Source organism: Mirounga angustirostris, unplaced genomic scaffold (assembly GCF_029215605.1).
Source record: "Mirounga angustirostris isolate CCGP_5_RB_7025 unplaced genomic scaffold, mMirAng1.0.hap1 SCAF_4, whole genome shotgun sequence".
NCBI lineage: Eukaryota > Metazoa > Chordata > Mammalia > Carnivora > Phocidae > Mirounga > Mirounga angustirostris.
The window spans coordinates 163,309,698-163,328,317 of record NW_026991712.1 but is presented as its reverse complement, the minus strand read 5'-3'; the positions used below and the strand labels follow the sequence as shown (position 1 = coordinate 163,328,317).

The 18,620-nt window shown below is 35.8% G+C and overlaps 1 protein-coding gene and 1 pseudogene across 12 annotated transcripts in view; one reads left to right on the top strand and one right to left on the bottom strand.

Moving 5' to 3' along the window:
• The window catches only part of ZMYM4 (zinc finger MYM-type containing 4), a 142,956-nt gene that overhangs the window by 61,009 nt on the left and 63,327 nt on the right, over positions 1-18,620 (top strand). For 8 of the 12 annotated variants that reach the window (XR_010411022.1, XM_064589485.1, XM_045898111.3 and 5 more), the window contains one exon: positions 17,422-17,946. The exons of 2 other annotated variants lie outside the window; for them this stretch is intronic. Coding sequence is in view for 9 of the 10 variants with exons in the window: in XM_064589485.1 (XP_064445555.1) it covers positions 17,422-17,946 (525 nt within the window). In the remaining variant the exon portion in view is untranslated. Of the gene's footprint in view, positions 1-2,263; positions 2,283-17,421; positions 17,947-18,000; positions 18,279-18,620 lie in introns of those variants that run through there. 2 more of the 12 variants (XM_054512989.2, XM_045898116.3) reach the window with 2 other exon arrangements.
• Positions 30-113, bottom strand: LOC123860720 (small nucleolar RNA SNORA1; annotated as a pseudogene).

Below are 18,620 nucleotides of genomic sequence, written 5' to 3'. Positions count from 1 at the left end.
TTGTTACTCTACTCCATTAGCATAGCAGAAAATATTACAGGTCTCATTGTTACCACTGCAATAAATTTGCTGTGATGGAAGCATAACTTGTGTCTCAGTGTAGTCATAGGTCATCCTGTTTCTATTGCAACAACTTAGCTGTGCATTTCTGGCAGGTATGTAAAGGAATTAATGTGTTTGTCTCTAATAAAACTGTGGACACTGAATTTTGAATTTCACATAATTTTCCATGTGTCAGGAAATTTTCTTTTTCTTTTTTTTTTTTAAACCATTTAAAAATGTGAAAAGCATTCTTAGTTCATAGGTTGAACAGAAATACTCCCCCCAAAAAACAGGTGGCTTCTGGATTTGGCATGCAGACACAGTTTACCTACTCTTGCTCTAGAGTATATATGGGAAGGTGATTTCTCAGGCCTAGGCTGTGTATGTTGTATATATTCTCAACTTTATCAGAAATGCAAAATTTATTTTCCTAAGTAGTTTATCTATTTACACTTACACCATTGTGGTTAGAGTTTTTTTCACTGTGCATCTGGCCAACACGTGATATTATCAGACTTTTAAATTTTGTCAATATGGTAGGTATAACATGGAATCAGTATTTTTTAAAAATCTGCATTTCTATGATTAATAATTTAGTTGAATTTTTTCATGTTTATTAGCTGTTTCTGATTCCTCTTTGGCAAAATGTCTGTTTAATTAAATCTGTTGCCCACTTGCTATTCGATTGTTGTCTTTTCTTAACTGAATTGTAGAAGTTTTCTAAATATCCTTAAGAAAAATTCATCACTTATAGTTATTGCAAATAACTTCTAATTCATAACTTGTCTTTTAAAGTTTTTGCATAAGCAGAAGTTAATTTTAATATAGTTGAATCATAGTAAATGTATGAGTCTTTTCCTTTATGTTTGCTTTTTAAAAAAAGTTTTATTTAGGAAAAGCTTATCTAGGCTGAGATCAGAAAGACCTTATGTATTATTTCCTGAAATGTTCGTTGATTTTATCTTTCACATGTAGCTCTTGAATTATCTTAGATTTAATTGTTTATATAGCTTGGGTTACGGATCTTACTTTGTTTTTTTCCATAATGCTAACAAATTGTCTCACCACCATTTATCAAGTAGTATTTCCTTTTCCTGGTGATCTAAACCTACTCTGTAACGTGTATCTGGGCTTTTTTCCACATTTTCAGTTGGACTATTTGTTTATTTCTGGGCCAGTACCATGTTGTTTTAATTAATTTGATGTACAGTGAGTCTTGATAATCTGATAGTTCACATCCCAGAAAATTGTTCTTTAGGAATATTTTGCCTATTCTTGCCAGTGTCATTTTAGAAGTACTTTGCCAAGTTCCTAACAAAACAAAATAAAATAACAAAATCTTGTTGGGAATTGATTAGAATTTTCCTGAGTCTATAGATCAACAGAGAATTTGTATGTATGTAATATTGAATCTTCTATCTATGAACTTGGTATGTCTTCCATTTATTTAAATCTTTAATGCTTTTCAGTAACATTTTATGATCTATAAAGGATTTTCTTGTAAGCTTTTTATGTTTTAGCATTTAATGAAATTTATTTTTGGATGTAGGATAAGATTAGGGTTCATTTTTTTTCCAGATGAGTATCTTATGCTACCGCATGTTAAAAAATTAATCTTCTCATCTAAATAGTTGATGTTTTTGTCACTGAACTGAATTGGCACTGAGATATATTTAAGTTCTATATATGTGGGAATCTCTTTTTGGAAATTGTTTAAAATTCTGTTAATATTTGTATATTTACAAAATTATATATTACTAAATATTAATATTTCTATACCAGTGTCATTGGTTTTATTTGTATGTATTTTTTTTTTTTAAGATTTTATTTGTCAGAGAGATAGAGAGCACAATCAGGGGGAGTGGCAGGCAGAGGGAGAGGGAGAAGCAGGCTCCCCGCTGAGCATGGAGCCCGATGCGGGACTCGATCCCAGGACCCTGGGATCATGACCTGAGCCGAAGGCAGTCACTTAACCGACTGAGCCACCCAGGCGCCCCTATTTGTATGTATTATTATAAGAAATATTTTATTACTATATTATTACTATGTATGTATTAGCTTTTGGGTATAGACGTTTTTCTACTATGTTAAGCCATTGCCTTAGTTTTATCTTTTTTTAATTTAATTTTATTTATTTTTGTAAGTAGGTTCCATGCCCATTGTGGAGCCCAAGGAGGGGCTTGACTCATGACCCCGAGATCAGTACTTGAGCTGAAACCAAGAGTGGGATGCTTAACCAAGTGAGCCACCCAAGTGCCCCATCTTTTGTGTTATTTTAATTTTTTTAAAGGGGGAGGTTAGAGGAAGAGGGAAAGAGAATCTCAAGCAAGCTCTATGGCTAGCACCGAGCCCAAAGTGGGTCTCCATCTCATGAACCTGAAATCATGACCTGAGCAGAAACCAAGAGTTGGCTGCTTAGCCAACTGCACCACCCAGGAACCCCTAAAAATCTAATAGTCTTTTAAAATTTGAGTATGTAGTTATCTGTACATGAAACCATATCAACTAAAAATATTTCATTTCTTTTTCCCAGTGACTGCTCAAATTATATAATTTATTATTTTTGCTAAAACTTGTAGGATTACATTAAATGATAATCATGGTAGTTGTCATCATTGATTAATTTATGAGTCCCAGTTAATTAGTTCTCATATTTTGTTATTTAGGGCTAATTATTGTTAGTTTTTGTCACATAGGCTTAGGCTTTATTACATTTTTTTTAAACGTTTTATTTATTTATTAGAGAGAGAGGGTGAACATGAACTGGTGGGAGGAGCAAGGGGGGAGGGAGAAGCAGGCTTCCCGCTGAGCAGGGAGCCTGAAGCAGGGCTTGATCCCAGGACCCCAGGATCATGACTTGAGCTGAAGGCAGACGCTTAACTGACTGAGCCACCCAGGCGCCCTACATTTTTTTATATATTCCCAGTTTACCTTGTGGAATGGCTGAAGAATATTGGTACTTATATATTCCTGGATTCCATTTGTTAATATTTTGTTAAAATGGATAAAGTTTGTTTACACGTGGAGTTACAGCTTTATTAAATGTTTTCTAGAATTCAGGTAAATATTTAGGCTTGGAGATTTCTTGGTGTGAGATTTTAAGTTATGAATTAAATTTTTCAAACAGAATATAAAGTTTTTCTTTTATGTTTCATCTTTTGTCAGTTTTGGTAAATTTTATTTTTCAAGTAGTTTGTCCATTTCATTTAAGTGGTCTTTTTGTTTTTCAATTTGAGGCAGTTTAGTGGGAAGGACAGTGGCTTCTAATTGTGGTTTTAATTTGCATTTCCCTGCTAATGATGTGGCACATCTTTTAAAGTGTGTATCGGTCATTCTTAAATGTTCTTTTGTGAAGTGTCTGTTCAAATCATTGCCCATTTTTAAGTTTGGTTGTCTTTTTGTTATTAGGTTGTAAGGATTCTTACATATTTTGGATGCACATCTCCTGTTGCATAGATCAATAGACTGAAATAGATGGGGCTATCTATGTCCATCTATCTGTAGCTGTCTATAAATCTCTTCATATCCATCCATCCATTCTGTGGCTTGGCTTTTCATGATCTGAGTGGTGTCCTTGAAAAGCACAGTTTTTAATTTTGATGAAAAAACTCCTCGTTTTATTATTATTACTATATTTTGGTGGTCTGTGTTCTTTGTGTTCTAAGAAACCTATCCAAGATCATGAATATTTATACTTTTTTTCCCTAGAAACTTGATGGTTTTAGCCTTAGCTTTTATAATTAGGTTCATCATCCACTTCAACTTAGTTTTTGTATATAGTGTAATGTAAGAGTCAAATATATAATTTTGTGTGTGGATATCTAGCTGAATCAACACCATTTATTGAAAAAGATTATTCTTTCTGATTGATTTACCTTGGTACTTTTGTTGAAAATCAGTTGATCTGCATGTTGGGTCAATTTCTGGACTCATTATGTTCTGTGGATCTGTATGTCTGTTCTTAGGGTGATACCACACTGTCTTGATTACTTTAGTTTTATATTAAATCAGGTATTCTAAGTCATATTTTTCAAAGTTTTACTATTCTAGATCTTTTTTTTTTTTTTAAAGATTTTATTTGTTTATTTGAGAGAGAGAGAGAGCATGAACAGGGGGAGGGGTGGGGGGAGGGGGAAAGGCGGGCTCCCTGCTCAGATCATGACCTGAGCGAAGTAAGCGACTGAGCCATTCAGGCATGCCCCATTCCAGCTCTATTCTTAAACATTGTTTTGTCTGTGGAAGTCCTTTGCATTTACATATATATTTTGGAATTAACATATAAATTTATACAGATAAGCCACTGGGACTTTGATTGGAATTACATTATCTGTAGATTAATTTGGGGGAGAATTGACATCTTAAATATATTCAATCTTCTTACTTAGGTCTTCTCTAAATGTCTAAATAATTTCTAGGTTATTAATTAAGTTTCTAAATAATCTTGTACTTTTTAGTCTATAGATTTTGCACGTATTTTATAAAATTTAATATCCCTTTATATATTTTTCTGTCTTTCCAGTATTTTGCCTGGATATTTTGTTTGTGGATAAATTTATGGACAGCTTTCCCCACGGAGATAGCCTTCCTTCCTAAGTCAGTGAATAATCATCCTTTCTTTGCTTACTTGAAATGTATTATAATGATGGAAAATTCTTTTTTCTGATTTCCAAATGACCTTTATTATACTTTGTAGATATATTCCCTCCGTTTGAGGACTTTCTCTTCTCTTTATTGTTTGCTCATTTTGTCAAATGATTTCTCTTTACTGAGATGGTCATGTTTTTTGCTTTTATTGTCTTATGTGGTGAACTGACTTATTTCAGTATTAAACCCACCTTGCATTCATGGGATAAATCCTACTTTGTTGTGATCTATTATTTGTTTTATATATTTTATATATGTTTTATATATTTTCAGTTTGCTAATATTTTAAGTATATTAGTCTTGTAAGCACCTATGTTTATGAAGGATATTGGTATAAAGTTCTTTTTTTTTTTAAGATTTTATTTATTTATTTATTTATTTGAGAGAGAGAGAGAGAATGAGAGACAGAGCATGAGAGGGAGGAGGGTCAGAGGGAGAAGCAGACTCCCTGCCGAGCAGGGAGCCTGATGCGGGACTCGATCCCGGGACTCCAGGATCATGACCTGAGCCGAAGGCAGTCGCTTAACCAACTGAGCCACCCAGGCGCCCCAAGATTTTATTTATTGAGAGAGAGAGATTGTGAGCTGGGGAGGAGCAGAGGGAGAGGGACAAGCAGACTCCATGCTGAGCGTGGAGCCCCATGCAGCGCTTGATCCCACAGTGCTGAGATCATGACTTGAGCCAAAAACAAGAGTCAGATGCTTAACCGACTGAGCCACCCAGGCTCTGTAAGTTCTCTTTTGTAATGTCTTTCTTTGGTTCTGGTTGCAGAGTAATACTGGCCTCATAAAATTAGTTAGGAAGTATTCCTTTCTCTTATCTTTACTGGAAGAATTTCATGTAAGATGGGTATTATATTTCTTTAAATGTTTAATTTACTAGTAAAGTTATTTGGGCCTGGTGCTATTTGGATTTTCTTTTTCTTCTGTTTCTAGTTTGGCAGTTTGCACCGTTCAAGGCATTTCCTATAAGTCAGCATAGTTGAATAGAACTTTGCATGATGAGGGAAATGTTCTGTATGTACACTATTAGAGTATCCACTAGCTACTTGTGGCGGTTGAGATTTGAAATGTCATAAGTGCAAAACTGAAGTTTTAATTTAATTTAAGTGGACATAGATGGCTGGTGGCTTCCTCTATTAGACAGTGAAGATCTAAGCTGGCGAATTTATTTCCATAAAGTTCTTAATTTTTAAATGTGTTGTCATTCAGTTCATAGCATTTTAAAATTTATTCTTAATTAAGTTGTTTATAATATATTTTTAGAGATTTTATTTGAGAGAGTGTGTGCGAGAGCATGAGCAGGAGGAGGGGCAGAGGGAGAAGCAGACTCCTCCCTGAGCAGGGAGCCCACTGCAGAACTCCATCCCAGGACCCTGGGATCATAACCTGAGCGGAAGGCAGATGCTTAACCAACTGTGCCACCCAGGTGCCCCTGTTTATAATATTTTCTCACTTTATTTTTAGTCTCTATGAAATCTTCACTACTGTACCTTTCATTCCTGATACTAGTAATTTTGTGTTCTCTGTCTCAACTTTCTTCATATTAATTTTTTATTAACATTTAATTGTGAAATACACATAAACTGAAATTTACCATCTTAGTTTTGTTTTTTGTTTTGTTTTGTTTTTTGAGAGAGAGAGAGAATCTTAAGCAGGCTCCATGCTCAGCACTCGAACCTGATGTGGGGCTCGATCTCACAACCCTGAGATCATCACCTGAGCCGAAATCAAGAATTGGACGCTTTACCGACTGAGCCACCCAGGCATCCCTACCTAGATCTTAGCCATTTTTAAGTGTACAATTCAATAACGTTAAGTACGCTGGCATTGTTGTGCAACCAATCTCCATAATATTTTCCATCTTGCAAAACTGAAACGATACCTGTTAAATAATAACTCCCCATTCCTCCTCCCTCCAGCTGTGTCACCCACTCTTCTACTTTCAGTCTATGACTTTGACTACTCCGGGTACCTCATATAAATGGAATCATATTTTGTATATGTTTTTATGACTGGCTTGTTTCACTTAACATAATTTCCTCAAAGTTCATCCACGTTGTAGCTTGTGCCAGAATTTCCTTCCTTTGCAATTAGTAGAATTGGTGTCTCTTGTGTTTAATGAGCTCATAAGAGTAACAGAGTGAAATTATTATAATTTTACTGATGCCATTGAGGTAAAAAAATGGAAGTTACTCTGTACAGTTTTATAGTTCTTAAAATGATTATTTTAACACTGTAATTTTTTCTGGCTGTAAGGGGTAGGAGAAAAAATGAGGTTCAGGACCTGAACAGATCCTTGTTTATCTCAATATAAAGGGATATCAGCTGATTCTGGTGTGGCAAGAAGGGAGAGAAGATGAATAATATAACCATGTTACAGAAGTTTTGGAATTAGAAGGAAGAATAGCAGGAATGTATAACTATAGAATGGAACACAGCTGGATCTGTTTCCTCATATCTCTGTGGCATTGTGCTTCTGGTATTATTGGCATAAATTACTTTTATTATTTTTTAAAAATTTCATTTTATTCTGCTTCCAAAAATAATATGCTCTGAAATACTGAAATATTATAAAAACATGTAAGCATTTTACTTCATTAAAATGTATGATATTCCGTTATAGTGATGTGTTTTAGTTTTTGTTTTTTTTTTTAAAGATTTTATTTATTTATTTGACAGAGAGAGACACAGCGAGAGAGGGAACACAAGCAGGGGGAGCGGGAGAGGGAGAAGCAGGCTTCCCGCCAAGCAGAGAGCCCGATGTGGGGCTCGATCCCAAGACCCTGGGATCATGACCTGAGCCAAAGGCAGACGCTTAACGACTGAGCCACCCAGGCGCCCCGATGTGTTTTAGTTTTAATAGACCTTGGGCAGTTTTTTTTTTTTTTTAAAGATTTTATTTATTTATTTGACAGAGAGATAGCGAGAGCAGGAACACAAGCAGGGGGAGTGGGAGAGCGAGAAGCAGGCTTCCTGCCGAGCAGGGAGCCCGATGTGGGACTCGATCCCAGGACCCTGGGATCATGACCTGAGCCGAAGGCAGACGCTTAACGACTGAGCCACCCAGGCGCCCCGATGTGTTTTAGTTTTAATAGACCTTGGACAGTTTTTAGGTACATACTGAATGTATCAATTTTTTAATTTAATTTAATTTATTTATTTGACAGAAAGAGTGCATATGCAGGGGGAGTGGAAGGCAGAGGGAGCGGGAGAAACAGATTCCCCGCTGAGCAGGGAACCTGATGCAGGGGCTCAATTCCAGGACCCTGGGATCATGACCTGAGCCATAGGCAGATGCTTACCTGACTGAACCAAACCGGCACCTCAATTTTTTTTTTTTAAAGGGAGAGAGTGCGTGGGGGTGGGGAGGGGCAAAGAGAGAGAGAAAGAATCTTTAGCAGACTGTGTTGAGTGGGAGCCTGATGCGAGGCTTGATCTCACTACCCTGAGATCATGACCTGAGCCGAAATCAAGATTCAGTCATTCAGTGGACAGAGCCACCCACGCACCCCTGAATGTATCAATTTGTAGATATTGCTGCTTTCTTGATCATTATTTTTAGAGCACTATAAATATCCATGAACATTCAAAAAGTAGTCTATTGTCTTTAGTTGTCCTTAGTGAAGAAGAAATGGTTGTTTTATAAGATGTTTTATAATGTGCTTTAAAATCACATTTTTTTTACCTTAATACTGTACAGAGTAGACTATTGAATTTGATAATATGTAACTAATTTCTCTCAGAGGTATTTCAAATGTCAGCATTTTTTGGTCACCTTTTAGTAATAAAATCTTTTAATTATAAAATCAAATTGTTCTGAATATTCCCCTGGTTCAAACTATTTTTTTTTCCTATGAGAAGAAATAAAAGCAAAAGTTAGTGAAAGTAAGTTCTGTGAATCTCACCTACGAGTCTCCTTATTGAATGTTTAGAGGTTACAATGGCATACTTGAATAGTTCCACAATAACAACACATAATCAAATGAAAACAAGAAAAGAGAGCTGTAATCTTTAGTTGGGACTTCTTGAGGAAACTCATTCATCTTCATTAGGACTTAACGTAGATTGTTGGTGATTGATCTGGCTTCAGTAAATGGTTCCTATCTGGTGTGGTAGGGCATTCATTGGTTCATCTTTGTTGGTAGAAGATTCAGTGGGCTGGGTACTAGTGGGGTGTTTTGTGGAAGAAATTGAACCATCTGATAAGAAGTTTGACTTGATGAATCTAAAGATTGCTTTCAACCTCTGGGTGCAGTGATTTATTTTTTATTATTATTATTTTTAAAGATTTTATTTATTTATTTGAGAGAGAGAATGAGATAGAGAGAGCATGAGGGGGGAGGGTCAGAGGGAGAAGCAGACTCCCCGCTGACAGCAGGGAGCCCGATGCGGGACTCGATCCTGGGACCCCAGGATCATGACCTGAGCTGAAGGCAGTCGCCTAACCAACTGAGCCACCCAGGCGCCCCAGGGTGCAGTGATTTATTATCTGCATAGTTTGTTTATGCCTGGTTCATAAAAAAACTAGAGCCTGTTACTCAAAGTGTGGTCTCTGGATCAGCAATATTAGCATCACCAGGGAGTATGTTAGAACTCAAATTCTGGCTCTCATCCTTGACCTACAGAACCAGAATCTTTGGGGGGTGATGTGGAACTCAGGTGTTGTGGAACTCAGGTATCTATTTCCAATAAGCTCACCAAGAGATTCTGATGGCCAGTAATCATTGATTAAACATTGTTTTAGCTCAGTGATCCTCAAGCATTACTCTGCATTAGAAGCAAAATTTTCTAGGGGTGCTTGTTTTTATTTTGTTTTTAAATTCTTTAAAGTGAGATAAAATTTACATATAACATTGCATTAGTTTTAGATGTACAACATATTGTTTTGCTTTATGTATTGTAAAATGATTACAGCAATAAGTTAACATCCATTGCCAGTTATTTATTTGAAATACCGATAGAAATATATTTTACATGGAGACCTACGTGTGTACAAGCGTTTTTTATAGTATTACTTACTGTCACTCTGAATGTTGTACTTTATTTTCTATTCTAGCCTTTTTTTTTTTTTAAGTCGTCTCCACGCCCAACATGGGGCTTGAACTCACAACCCTGAGGTCAAGAGTCATATGCTCTACTCACTGAGCCAGCCAGGTGCTTCTTCTGTCCTAGCCTATTAAAAAACAATTTCCTGGCTCTGGTTCACTAATGGGCAATAGTGGGGCAATACCTGCAGGTTGAAAGAACACTGGATTGTTGTATTCTAATTATTATCCCATGTCCATGAAAAGTTTTCTGTTGGTTACCGGCCTGTTAATAGCCAAGATTGGTTTTCAGCTTAGGATCATATATATGAATTACCATTCTTTCTATTACTGTAAGTGTGCCCTAATGAGAATCAGGATCTGTCAATAAGGGCAGAAGTTAGAATGACTGTTGAAAAGCAGCTAGTAGTTTCAGACAAAGCCACATAAATTCAGCTGTTGATGAATTGCATGTTTACGAAGAGTCAGTTATTTCCAAACCCATTTCTTTTAGTTGTACTTGTCATTGTAATTATATGATTTTAATTGTTTTTACACTAATGAAATTTACTCTGAAAAGCGAGTTGTTTCTGTGAATAATTTGAATGCTTTGGAAAAACTTAGTTGGTAAGTCAGGTGCAAATGTCTTTATTTTGTTATTCCACTTTAAAGAAACCAAAATTGCAATCATGAACTTTGCGTTATGGGTGGGACTTGCAAGAAGGAATTCAAATTTACATGCACCTTTTGCAAGTCTTGGTTGATCATCAAATGATTGGCCAATGTGTCTTTATAGATCCCAAATAAAAATAATTGTTTTATTTTTTAATGATTCCTGGCTTTATTGGATTTTAACTGTTAAACTACATTCTTGATCTTATAGTTCAGTAAGGCTTTTATTATTAAGGAAATTGTATTTTATTGAGTAACAATCATCTCTTAGAAATATCTCAGTGACAAAATACTAATTTAACCTTCTATTTAAAATGAACCAAGATTACCTCGTTTTAACCTTTTGTTACTTGTTTTACATTCTTCAGTTTGTTTTGTTTTCTTTCGATTTTTTTAAATATAAGAGAGAAAAGCAACCTCAGAATTGTTAGAGAACCATGATTTCTAAAGTTAAAATTATAATTAATCTTACTTTATTTCTGAAAATTCTGCTTTGATTAAAAGCAAAAATATATGAAGGCATTAAGTAATACATTGGCAATGAAAGTAACAGCCCTTTTGTAATGTTCATTTATGTGTTTATTGGATTTCTTAGTTCATTTTAAGGTACGTTGATTCTTAGGTAGAAATATCAGTATACCTCTTAAAGCAGAGATTAAGCAGGAAGACCAGGAATAAAAGCTGACCTGGCATCATGAAATTTACTTGCAGTATCAAACAAAAATATTGTACTTAAATTGCTTAAAATAACTTTCATTCTCCTTTCACTAAGTTTTACAACTTACTTCCATTTAACACATGCACTCCTTTCATCCTTTACAAAGGAAGTTTATGTACTGATCACATCCTCTGCTGCCCATAGATTTTCCTTCTGAACTCATTAGTTATTCCCTCTTTACTGGATCATTCCCATGGGCATACTGCAAGCTGTAATATTCTTTTTAAATTTTTTTTTTTTTTAAGATTTTTTATTTATTTGAGAGAGAGAGAATGAGAGACAGAGAGCACGAGAGGGAAGAGGGTCAGAGGGAGAAGCAGACCCCCTGCTGAGCAGGGAGCCCGATGTGGGACTCGATCCTGGGACTCCAGGATCATGATCTGAGCTGAAGGCAGTTGCTTAACCAACTGAGCCACCCAGGCGCCCAAGCTGTAATATTCTTTAAAAAAAAACAAAAACACAACAACTCACCAGAAAGTAAAAAAATAACAAGGAAAACAAAAACAAAAATATGAAGTCAGAAAAAGTCTTCCCTGCAGATTATAATCCAGTTTCTGCTTATTTTCTTTAATTTAGAGCAAAATTCTTTTGGAGAGTTGTCTGTGCTTAAGGTTCCCCACTTCTGTCTTCTCCATCTCTGTTGGGATCACCCCACTCCAGTTTGTACACTCATTTTTCCACTGATAAAGCTCTTGTCAAGTTAGAAGTTCATTTCCACTTTACCAGTATTAATAATCATTCCCAATCTTCATTTTATGTGTTCTCTCAACAGCATTTGTTACGGTTGGCCACTCCTTTCTTGTTGAAATACTGTCCTTCACTTAGTTTCTTTGACATCAGTCACCTAGTTTTCCTCTTGCCTCATTGGCTGTTGCATCTTAGTTCCTTTTCCTGATTCCTTCTTTCTACCAGATTTCCAAATGTTGAAGAGGACTCTTTAGCTCTTTTCCATCCATAGTAAATAAATTTGCTAGGTGTTCTCATCTAGTCCCATTAATTTTAAGTACCATCTCTTCACTGATTCCCAAATATATATGTCATTTCTTGGCAAGAGTCTCTTTAATTCCTTTTTAATGTATCTCCAGTTGAAGATTTAATAAAGTTCTCAAAATTAACAGGCCCAAGACCAAGTTACCCCTTCCTGTCTGTTCCTCCTTTAGTGTTCCCATCTCAAGAAATGATACCCTGTTGTGTTAACCTTTGCTTCTTTCATATCCAGCTTCTTATATACCGGGAGATGCCACTAACCTTTAAAACATACCCAAATCTGGGGCGCCTGGGTGGCTCAGTCGTTAAGCGTCTGCCTTTCGCTCAGGTCATGATCCCAGGGTCCTGGGATTGAGCCCTGCATCAGGCTCCCTGCTTAGCAGGAAGCCTGCTTCTCCCTCTCCCACTCCCCCTGCTTGTGTTCCCTCTCTCGCTGTATCTCTCACTGTCAAATAAATAAAATCTTTAAAAAAAAATAAAATAAAAATGAAAAAATAAAATATACCCAAATCTGACTGTTTCTCCCCACATTCACCATTACTATCCTGGTCTTAGTCACCAGTTTTTCCTTGGATTATTGCAGTAGTCTCCTAACTGTTCTTCCTGCTTCTGTTCTTCATTCCCTGTAACATTTAACAGCCTTAAAGAAGTCATACAGAAGCTAGGGTGATCCTTGTAAAATATAAATCATGTTAATCCCTCTTCAGGATCTTTTAATGACTTCCTTTCACACTTGAATATATTGTATTTTTTCCTGTGGTCTGCAAATTCATAATAGACCTATCGTCTGGCTTTTTCTCTCTTCTCATTTTTTAGTACTCTTCCTCTCACTCATTTAGTTCCAGCCATATGGTCCTTGCTTTTCCTAACATATGCCAAGCATGTTCACAGTGTCTAACAGCTAGCAGTCTTCCATGAGAAATTTATGCTTTCAAGTGTTTCACTAGCTTCTGTGATCCCCAAATAAATGTAGTGTCATGTTTTGTTCTGTAGATTTAGGCTCTGAAAAACAGAAGCTATTTCTTTTGATTATTTGGGCCTCAAGGATGAGTAGAATTCTTGTCCAGTTAATTACGTAGCTTAATATAACTAGTACTTACGTTTTAACCTCATAAAGATTTGTTTAGCCTACAGATTTCTTGGGTGATAACTAGCAAAATTTCAAATTCAAATTAGATGCTTTGTTAGAAATTGCTGTCTCTGAGGAAGCTTTAAATCTCAAGTGCATTTTCAAATAAGGATAGAAAATTTGTTTTTAATAAATGATAGATACATGTGCTTCAGAATTCAAAAGATACTAAAGGTGTGCTTTGAAAAGTTGGTGTTTCTGTTTTCTAGCTACCCAATTATGATATTCGTAGAAAACCAATGAAAGATATTATATACACACATAATTTTTTGAAAAATATATTTGCCACTTAGATATTTTTACTTAATTAACCTGGGAAACTCATATAAAGCTACCTCGTTCTGTTTATGACCATATAATATAATATTGTAGGTATGTATTGTAATTAATTTAGCCTCATTGATGAATGGATAGACTGTCTCCAGTCTTTGCTGCTATAAATGTTTTTTCATAGTACTCTTACAAGATTATATCTATAGGACTAATAAAACATTATGTTAATTGTACTGGAATTAAAAAATGAATAAAGATTATATCTGTAGGATAAAATCTTAGAAGTTGAAATGCTGGCTCAAAGGTATGTGTATTTAAAGTATCATAAATATCGCCTGGTTCTTTATTAGGATTGTACTAGTTTATACTCCTACCAATTTGACTGTAGCAGTTGGCAAACTTTTTCTTTCAAGGGCCAGATAGTAAATATTTTAGGCTTTGCAGCTCACATATGGTCTATGTCACAAACTCTTCTTCGTATGTATTTTTTGGCTTTGGGCCAGTGTCTGGCAGCTTTGGCCTATATCATAGCTGCCAGGCTGTTATCAAAACCTTTTGTCATTACCAACTTGCTATGTGAACATGGTATCTCATTGAATTATTAATTTGCATTTCACTTATAAGCATAGCTCATCCTTCATGTTTCCTTTCCTGTGAAATGTCCATTCAAATCCTTTTATATGTGTGTTTGGTTGTTTGTATTTTTATTGAGGTATAAGAATCTTAATCTTTTATTCATTAGAGAAATGACCCTTTGTCATAGAATATATGATAAAGTCTTTTCAACCAGTTTATCTTTAATCTTTTGGTTTGCTTTGTGTTTTCTTCTCCTTAGGAATTTTTTTTTTTTTTTTAGGATTTATTTATTTTAGAGAGAGAGCGAGACAGTACATGAGTGGGAGGAGGGGCACAGGGAGAGGGAGAGAGAGAAGCAGAGCATGGAGCCCGACGTGGGGATCAATCCCATGACCGTGAGATCATGACTGGAGCCGAAATCAAGAGTTGGACGCTCAACCAATTGAGCCACCCAGGCACCCCTAGGAATTTTTTCGTCACATTTGATCTGTTATTGTTTTACTCAATAAATTAGTCTTTTATTCTAGATTCTATGTCATTTTTAGAAAGGATTTTCCTCAGTTTAAGACTTAAAATAATTTTTCCATTTTTTTATATTAGTATTATTTTTTTTTTTAAGATTTTATTTATTAGAGTGAGAGTGAGCGCACTCGCGAGAGAGCACAGTGGGGGGAGTGGAAGATACGGGAGAAGCGGGGAGTGGAAGGTATGGGAGAAGCAGACTCCCTGCTGTGCAGGGAGCCTGACATGGGACTTGATCCCAGGACCCCCTGGGATCATGACCTGAGCTACCCAGGCACCACCTTAAATACATCTGGAAATTATTTTGACGGGAGTTAAGGATCCCCTTTTTCCAAATGGTACCCTTTTCTCCCAATACCATATCCTGAAGTTAAATGTAGTGATTTTGGAAGTTCCTTGCAATATTACTTTTTACTGTTGACTTCTCATGCACTAATAGAATTTAGATTAAGCTGCTGACCACATGAAATGCATATTCTTTCATCATTAACAGTTACTGAGCATGTGCTATGTGGTCTGGTACTAAGGATAAAATCTTGAGAAGGCTCTAATACCCCTGGCCTTCAGTTGCTTACAGTCTGGTGGATTTATCACACCATATTATGTGTGTGTTTTAATACCCTACTTCTGTATTCATATTTTTCCCTAATTCTTTCTTACTATGAGAATTTTCAAGTAAATAGAATAATTGAAATAGTACATTTAATATCTATAATGTTGTGCATGCTCTTTCATCCCTCCCTGCTGCTCTCTGTAGTATATATGTGGAAGTAAGTTGTAGACATTCCGAGGATTTTAGCATCTGTTGTTTGATTATTATTTAATTAAGTAAAATTATGATTTTCTAATTTTATTATTTCCTCCGTTTGTCTGTTTTTCTAGTTCTGAGGAGGGGGAACCATAGCTATCTTATAATCATTTCATCCCTAGAACTTAGTGCAGTTCTTACCACAGAGTTGTTTCCTCATAAATATGTGATGAATGAATGAGTACTTTAGGCAGTGGGAAACTGTTGAAGGATTTCAAGGGGAAGGTATAATATGGAATGATTTATGGTTTAGAAAGATAATTCGGTGTCTTTATGGAGGAGGGTAACTTGAGGACTGTTTTTATTTGGACTTTGTATCAGTTCGGATTTGACTGTAAGTAATCCAACTCAAACCAACTTAAACAAAAAGAATTTATCCTGGATCATGGAATCCAAGGAATGATTTGAAGAACCAGCCTCATGAAGGGTTTATTTGGGCTTCGGGAACAAATAAAAACAAGGCTGTTGGTACCATGAATATTTTGTCTTTGCTTCGTTCTGTTTTTATTAGGTCCAGTTTGCTTGCTCATGGATCAGTTAATGTAGTTTAGGGATAGGGCTTGCAAGAATATGGTTGCTTCCTAGATGTTCATGTAGATGTCTGCAGTAAGAGATGTGGAGTGTTGGAGTGGTGCCATGTGGAGAAGATTAGAGACATATTAAGTAGTACAGTTGACAGAATTTGTCCAGAGGGAAGGAGAATTGGACTGATTCTCTTTCATGAGCAAACTGCTGGCTTGGTGATGATGTTGATCAAGTGATGGAAATACAAGAAGAGTATGCTTGGAATGGAACATGATGGGCTTGGTTTTAGAAGTACTAAGTTGGAGATCCCTAGGGACTTAGAGGAGCTAGGTGAATGTGGAGATCTGAATCTAGGAAGAAAGGTCTAAGCTAAAGTGCTTAGGAGGTTCACAGCAAAGGTGAAAGCTATAGTGGTGAGTTAAACAGTCCCGAATGTGTAAAATGGGAAGAGAACTGGCATATTGAGAGCATCAACAGAGGAAGAGGTAATATGAAATAAATTAATAGACTAGTTAGAAAGATAGGAAGAAGTATAGTGTCATAGAAACTAAAAGCCTTTATTCCAGGAGGGATACGCCACCTAAGGATTGAAAAAAATCAGTTGGATTTGACCATTAGGAAATCACTGAAAATCTTAATGAGAGCAGTTCCAATGCGAAGTTGGGACCCAGGTTGCATTAAGTTCAAAGGATTAATGACTGGGAGATGAAGTAGAAACAAACCATTGTAGGCTTTTTCTCTAGAGGTTTGACTGTGAAGGAGAGGTCAATGAGGGTTGGGGAAACAAATAAGGGCCGGGAGGTTTTTTTGTTTTATTTTGGAATGAGAGAGATGTGAACATGTAGTTTCAAACAGTAAATAGTTTTTAAATTTATTCTGGCTTGGATAAATTTTATTCTCTATGTTTAAATATTTACCATTGTAAACATTAACTGCTGTCTTTATTAGAGTTAGACCAGAGACAGTGAGACTTAAGACAAGAGACTTGGGTTCTAATCTCACTTCCCCAGAATAATCACTATAATAATTAATATTATCACTTATATTCCCTTCTGTGTGTCAGTCACTGTGTTAAAAGGCCTTTTATACATACTATCATTAATCCTCACCACAAATTAATCTCTAAGGTGAGTATTATACTGTTTGATAGATAAACCTGAGAGCTTACTTCTCAGGATCACATAGATTTTTAGTGATCACACTATGATTCCAACATAGATATGTCTGATTCTGAAGTTGGTACTTTTTTCCTGTATCACATTGCCTCCTTTCTAACCTAATATAGCTTATCAAGTTTTAGGTCCCTGTTTCCTTATCTGTCACATTGGATAGTCATATCTGTCACACCTGTATCAAAGTACTAATTGAATAGTGTGCTATTATTTTCTATATTTGGTTTGAAAAGAAAAATTATATATTTGGTTAAGTACCAGACAGACCTTATAAATGTGGTCATCTTTAGCACTATCGTTTGTCTAAACAGTATTTTACTTTTTAAGGTGGTGGTATCATGGATACAGAAATGTCTGAAGATATAGACCACAACTTAACTCCTACCCTTGACAGCATGTCTTATGGAATGCCGAATCAAACAGGATCTGAAAATTCATTGCTGGATGAAGATGATTATTTTTTGAACTCTGGGGATCTTGCAGGAATTCCAGTCGTTGGTAGTGACAATGAGGATGAACAGGATTTTAGTTCAAAGGACAATCTTGTTTCTTCAATTCATACTGATGATAGCTTGGAAGTAGAGAGAAGAGTCACACAGCATGAATCAGACAATGAAAATGAAATACAGATTCAAAATAAATTAAAAAAAGACTTTCCTAAACAGTTTGATCAGGTTTCTGTCTTTAAGTCAATACGGAAAGATTTTAGTCTAGTAAGAGAAAACAGCAAAGAGACATTTTCTGGAAAGGAGAAAAATAGAGACCTAACTTATCATGAACGTGAAAAACGGTTGGATAAACCCCATAAAGAGTTGGATTCAAGGTTGAAAAGCAGTTTTTTTGATAAAGCAGGTAATAACTGTTGGAATAGAGCCATAAAACACAGTAAATAACAACGTACTGATAATACCATAGCTTTTATTACTTGTGATACTAAGCGAAATACGAACAGTTAAATTCATTGTAAGCTTGTCATTTTTCTTTTATCCTTGTTCTTTGCAGAGTGACTGAATTTCTCCCAGTAACTTTTGGTAATGGTAAAAATGATTGAAAAATAGCTCTAAACCTCATTTCTCCCTCCCCTGGTTGCAATATTTTGATGAGAAGGCAAGATACTCAAGTCACCTGTTCATTTTCTTTGGTTGAACATTGGAACCTGAAGTTGGATTTAACTTCTTTGTGCTGTAAGCACTAATTCAAACTGCTGTCCCACAAATTAGTCCAACTTAGGGAGGGTTTTTCTATTTGATAACATTTCTATTTTATGTTTTAGAAATTTCTTGAGGCCCCCTCTTGAGCCTCTTTGCCCAGTGTACCCCATACTGTAGCTCCAGTTCCATTCTTGAGTATGTCACATATTTTCTTATTTCTTTGCCTTCTTTTCCCCCTGCGATTCCATTTCTCTGTATGTCCTTTTCTTTCTTTGTATATATGCTTGTGAAAGTTCTTCTAGCCAACAGTGCCTAACTCATAAACCTCTTCTACTCTGTAGTCATCCCTAACGTCTCTACATGAAGAATGAATTG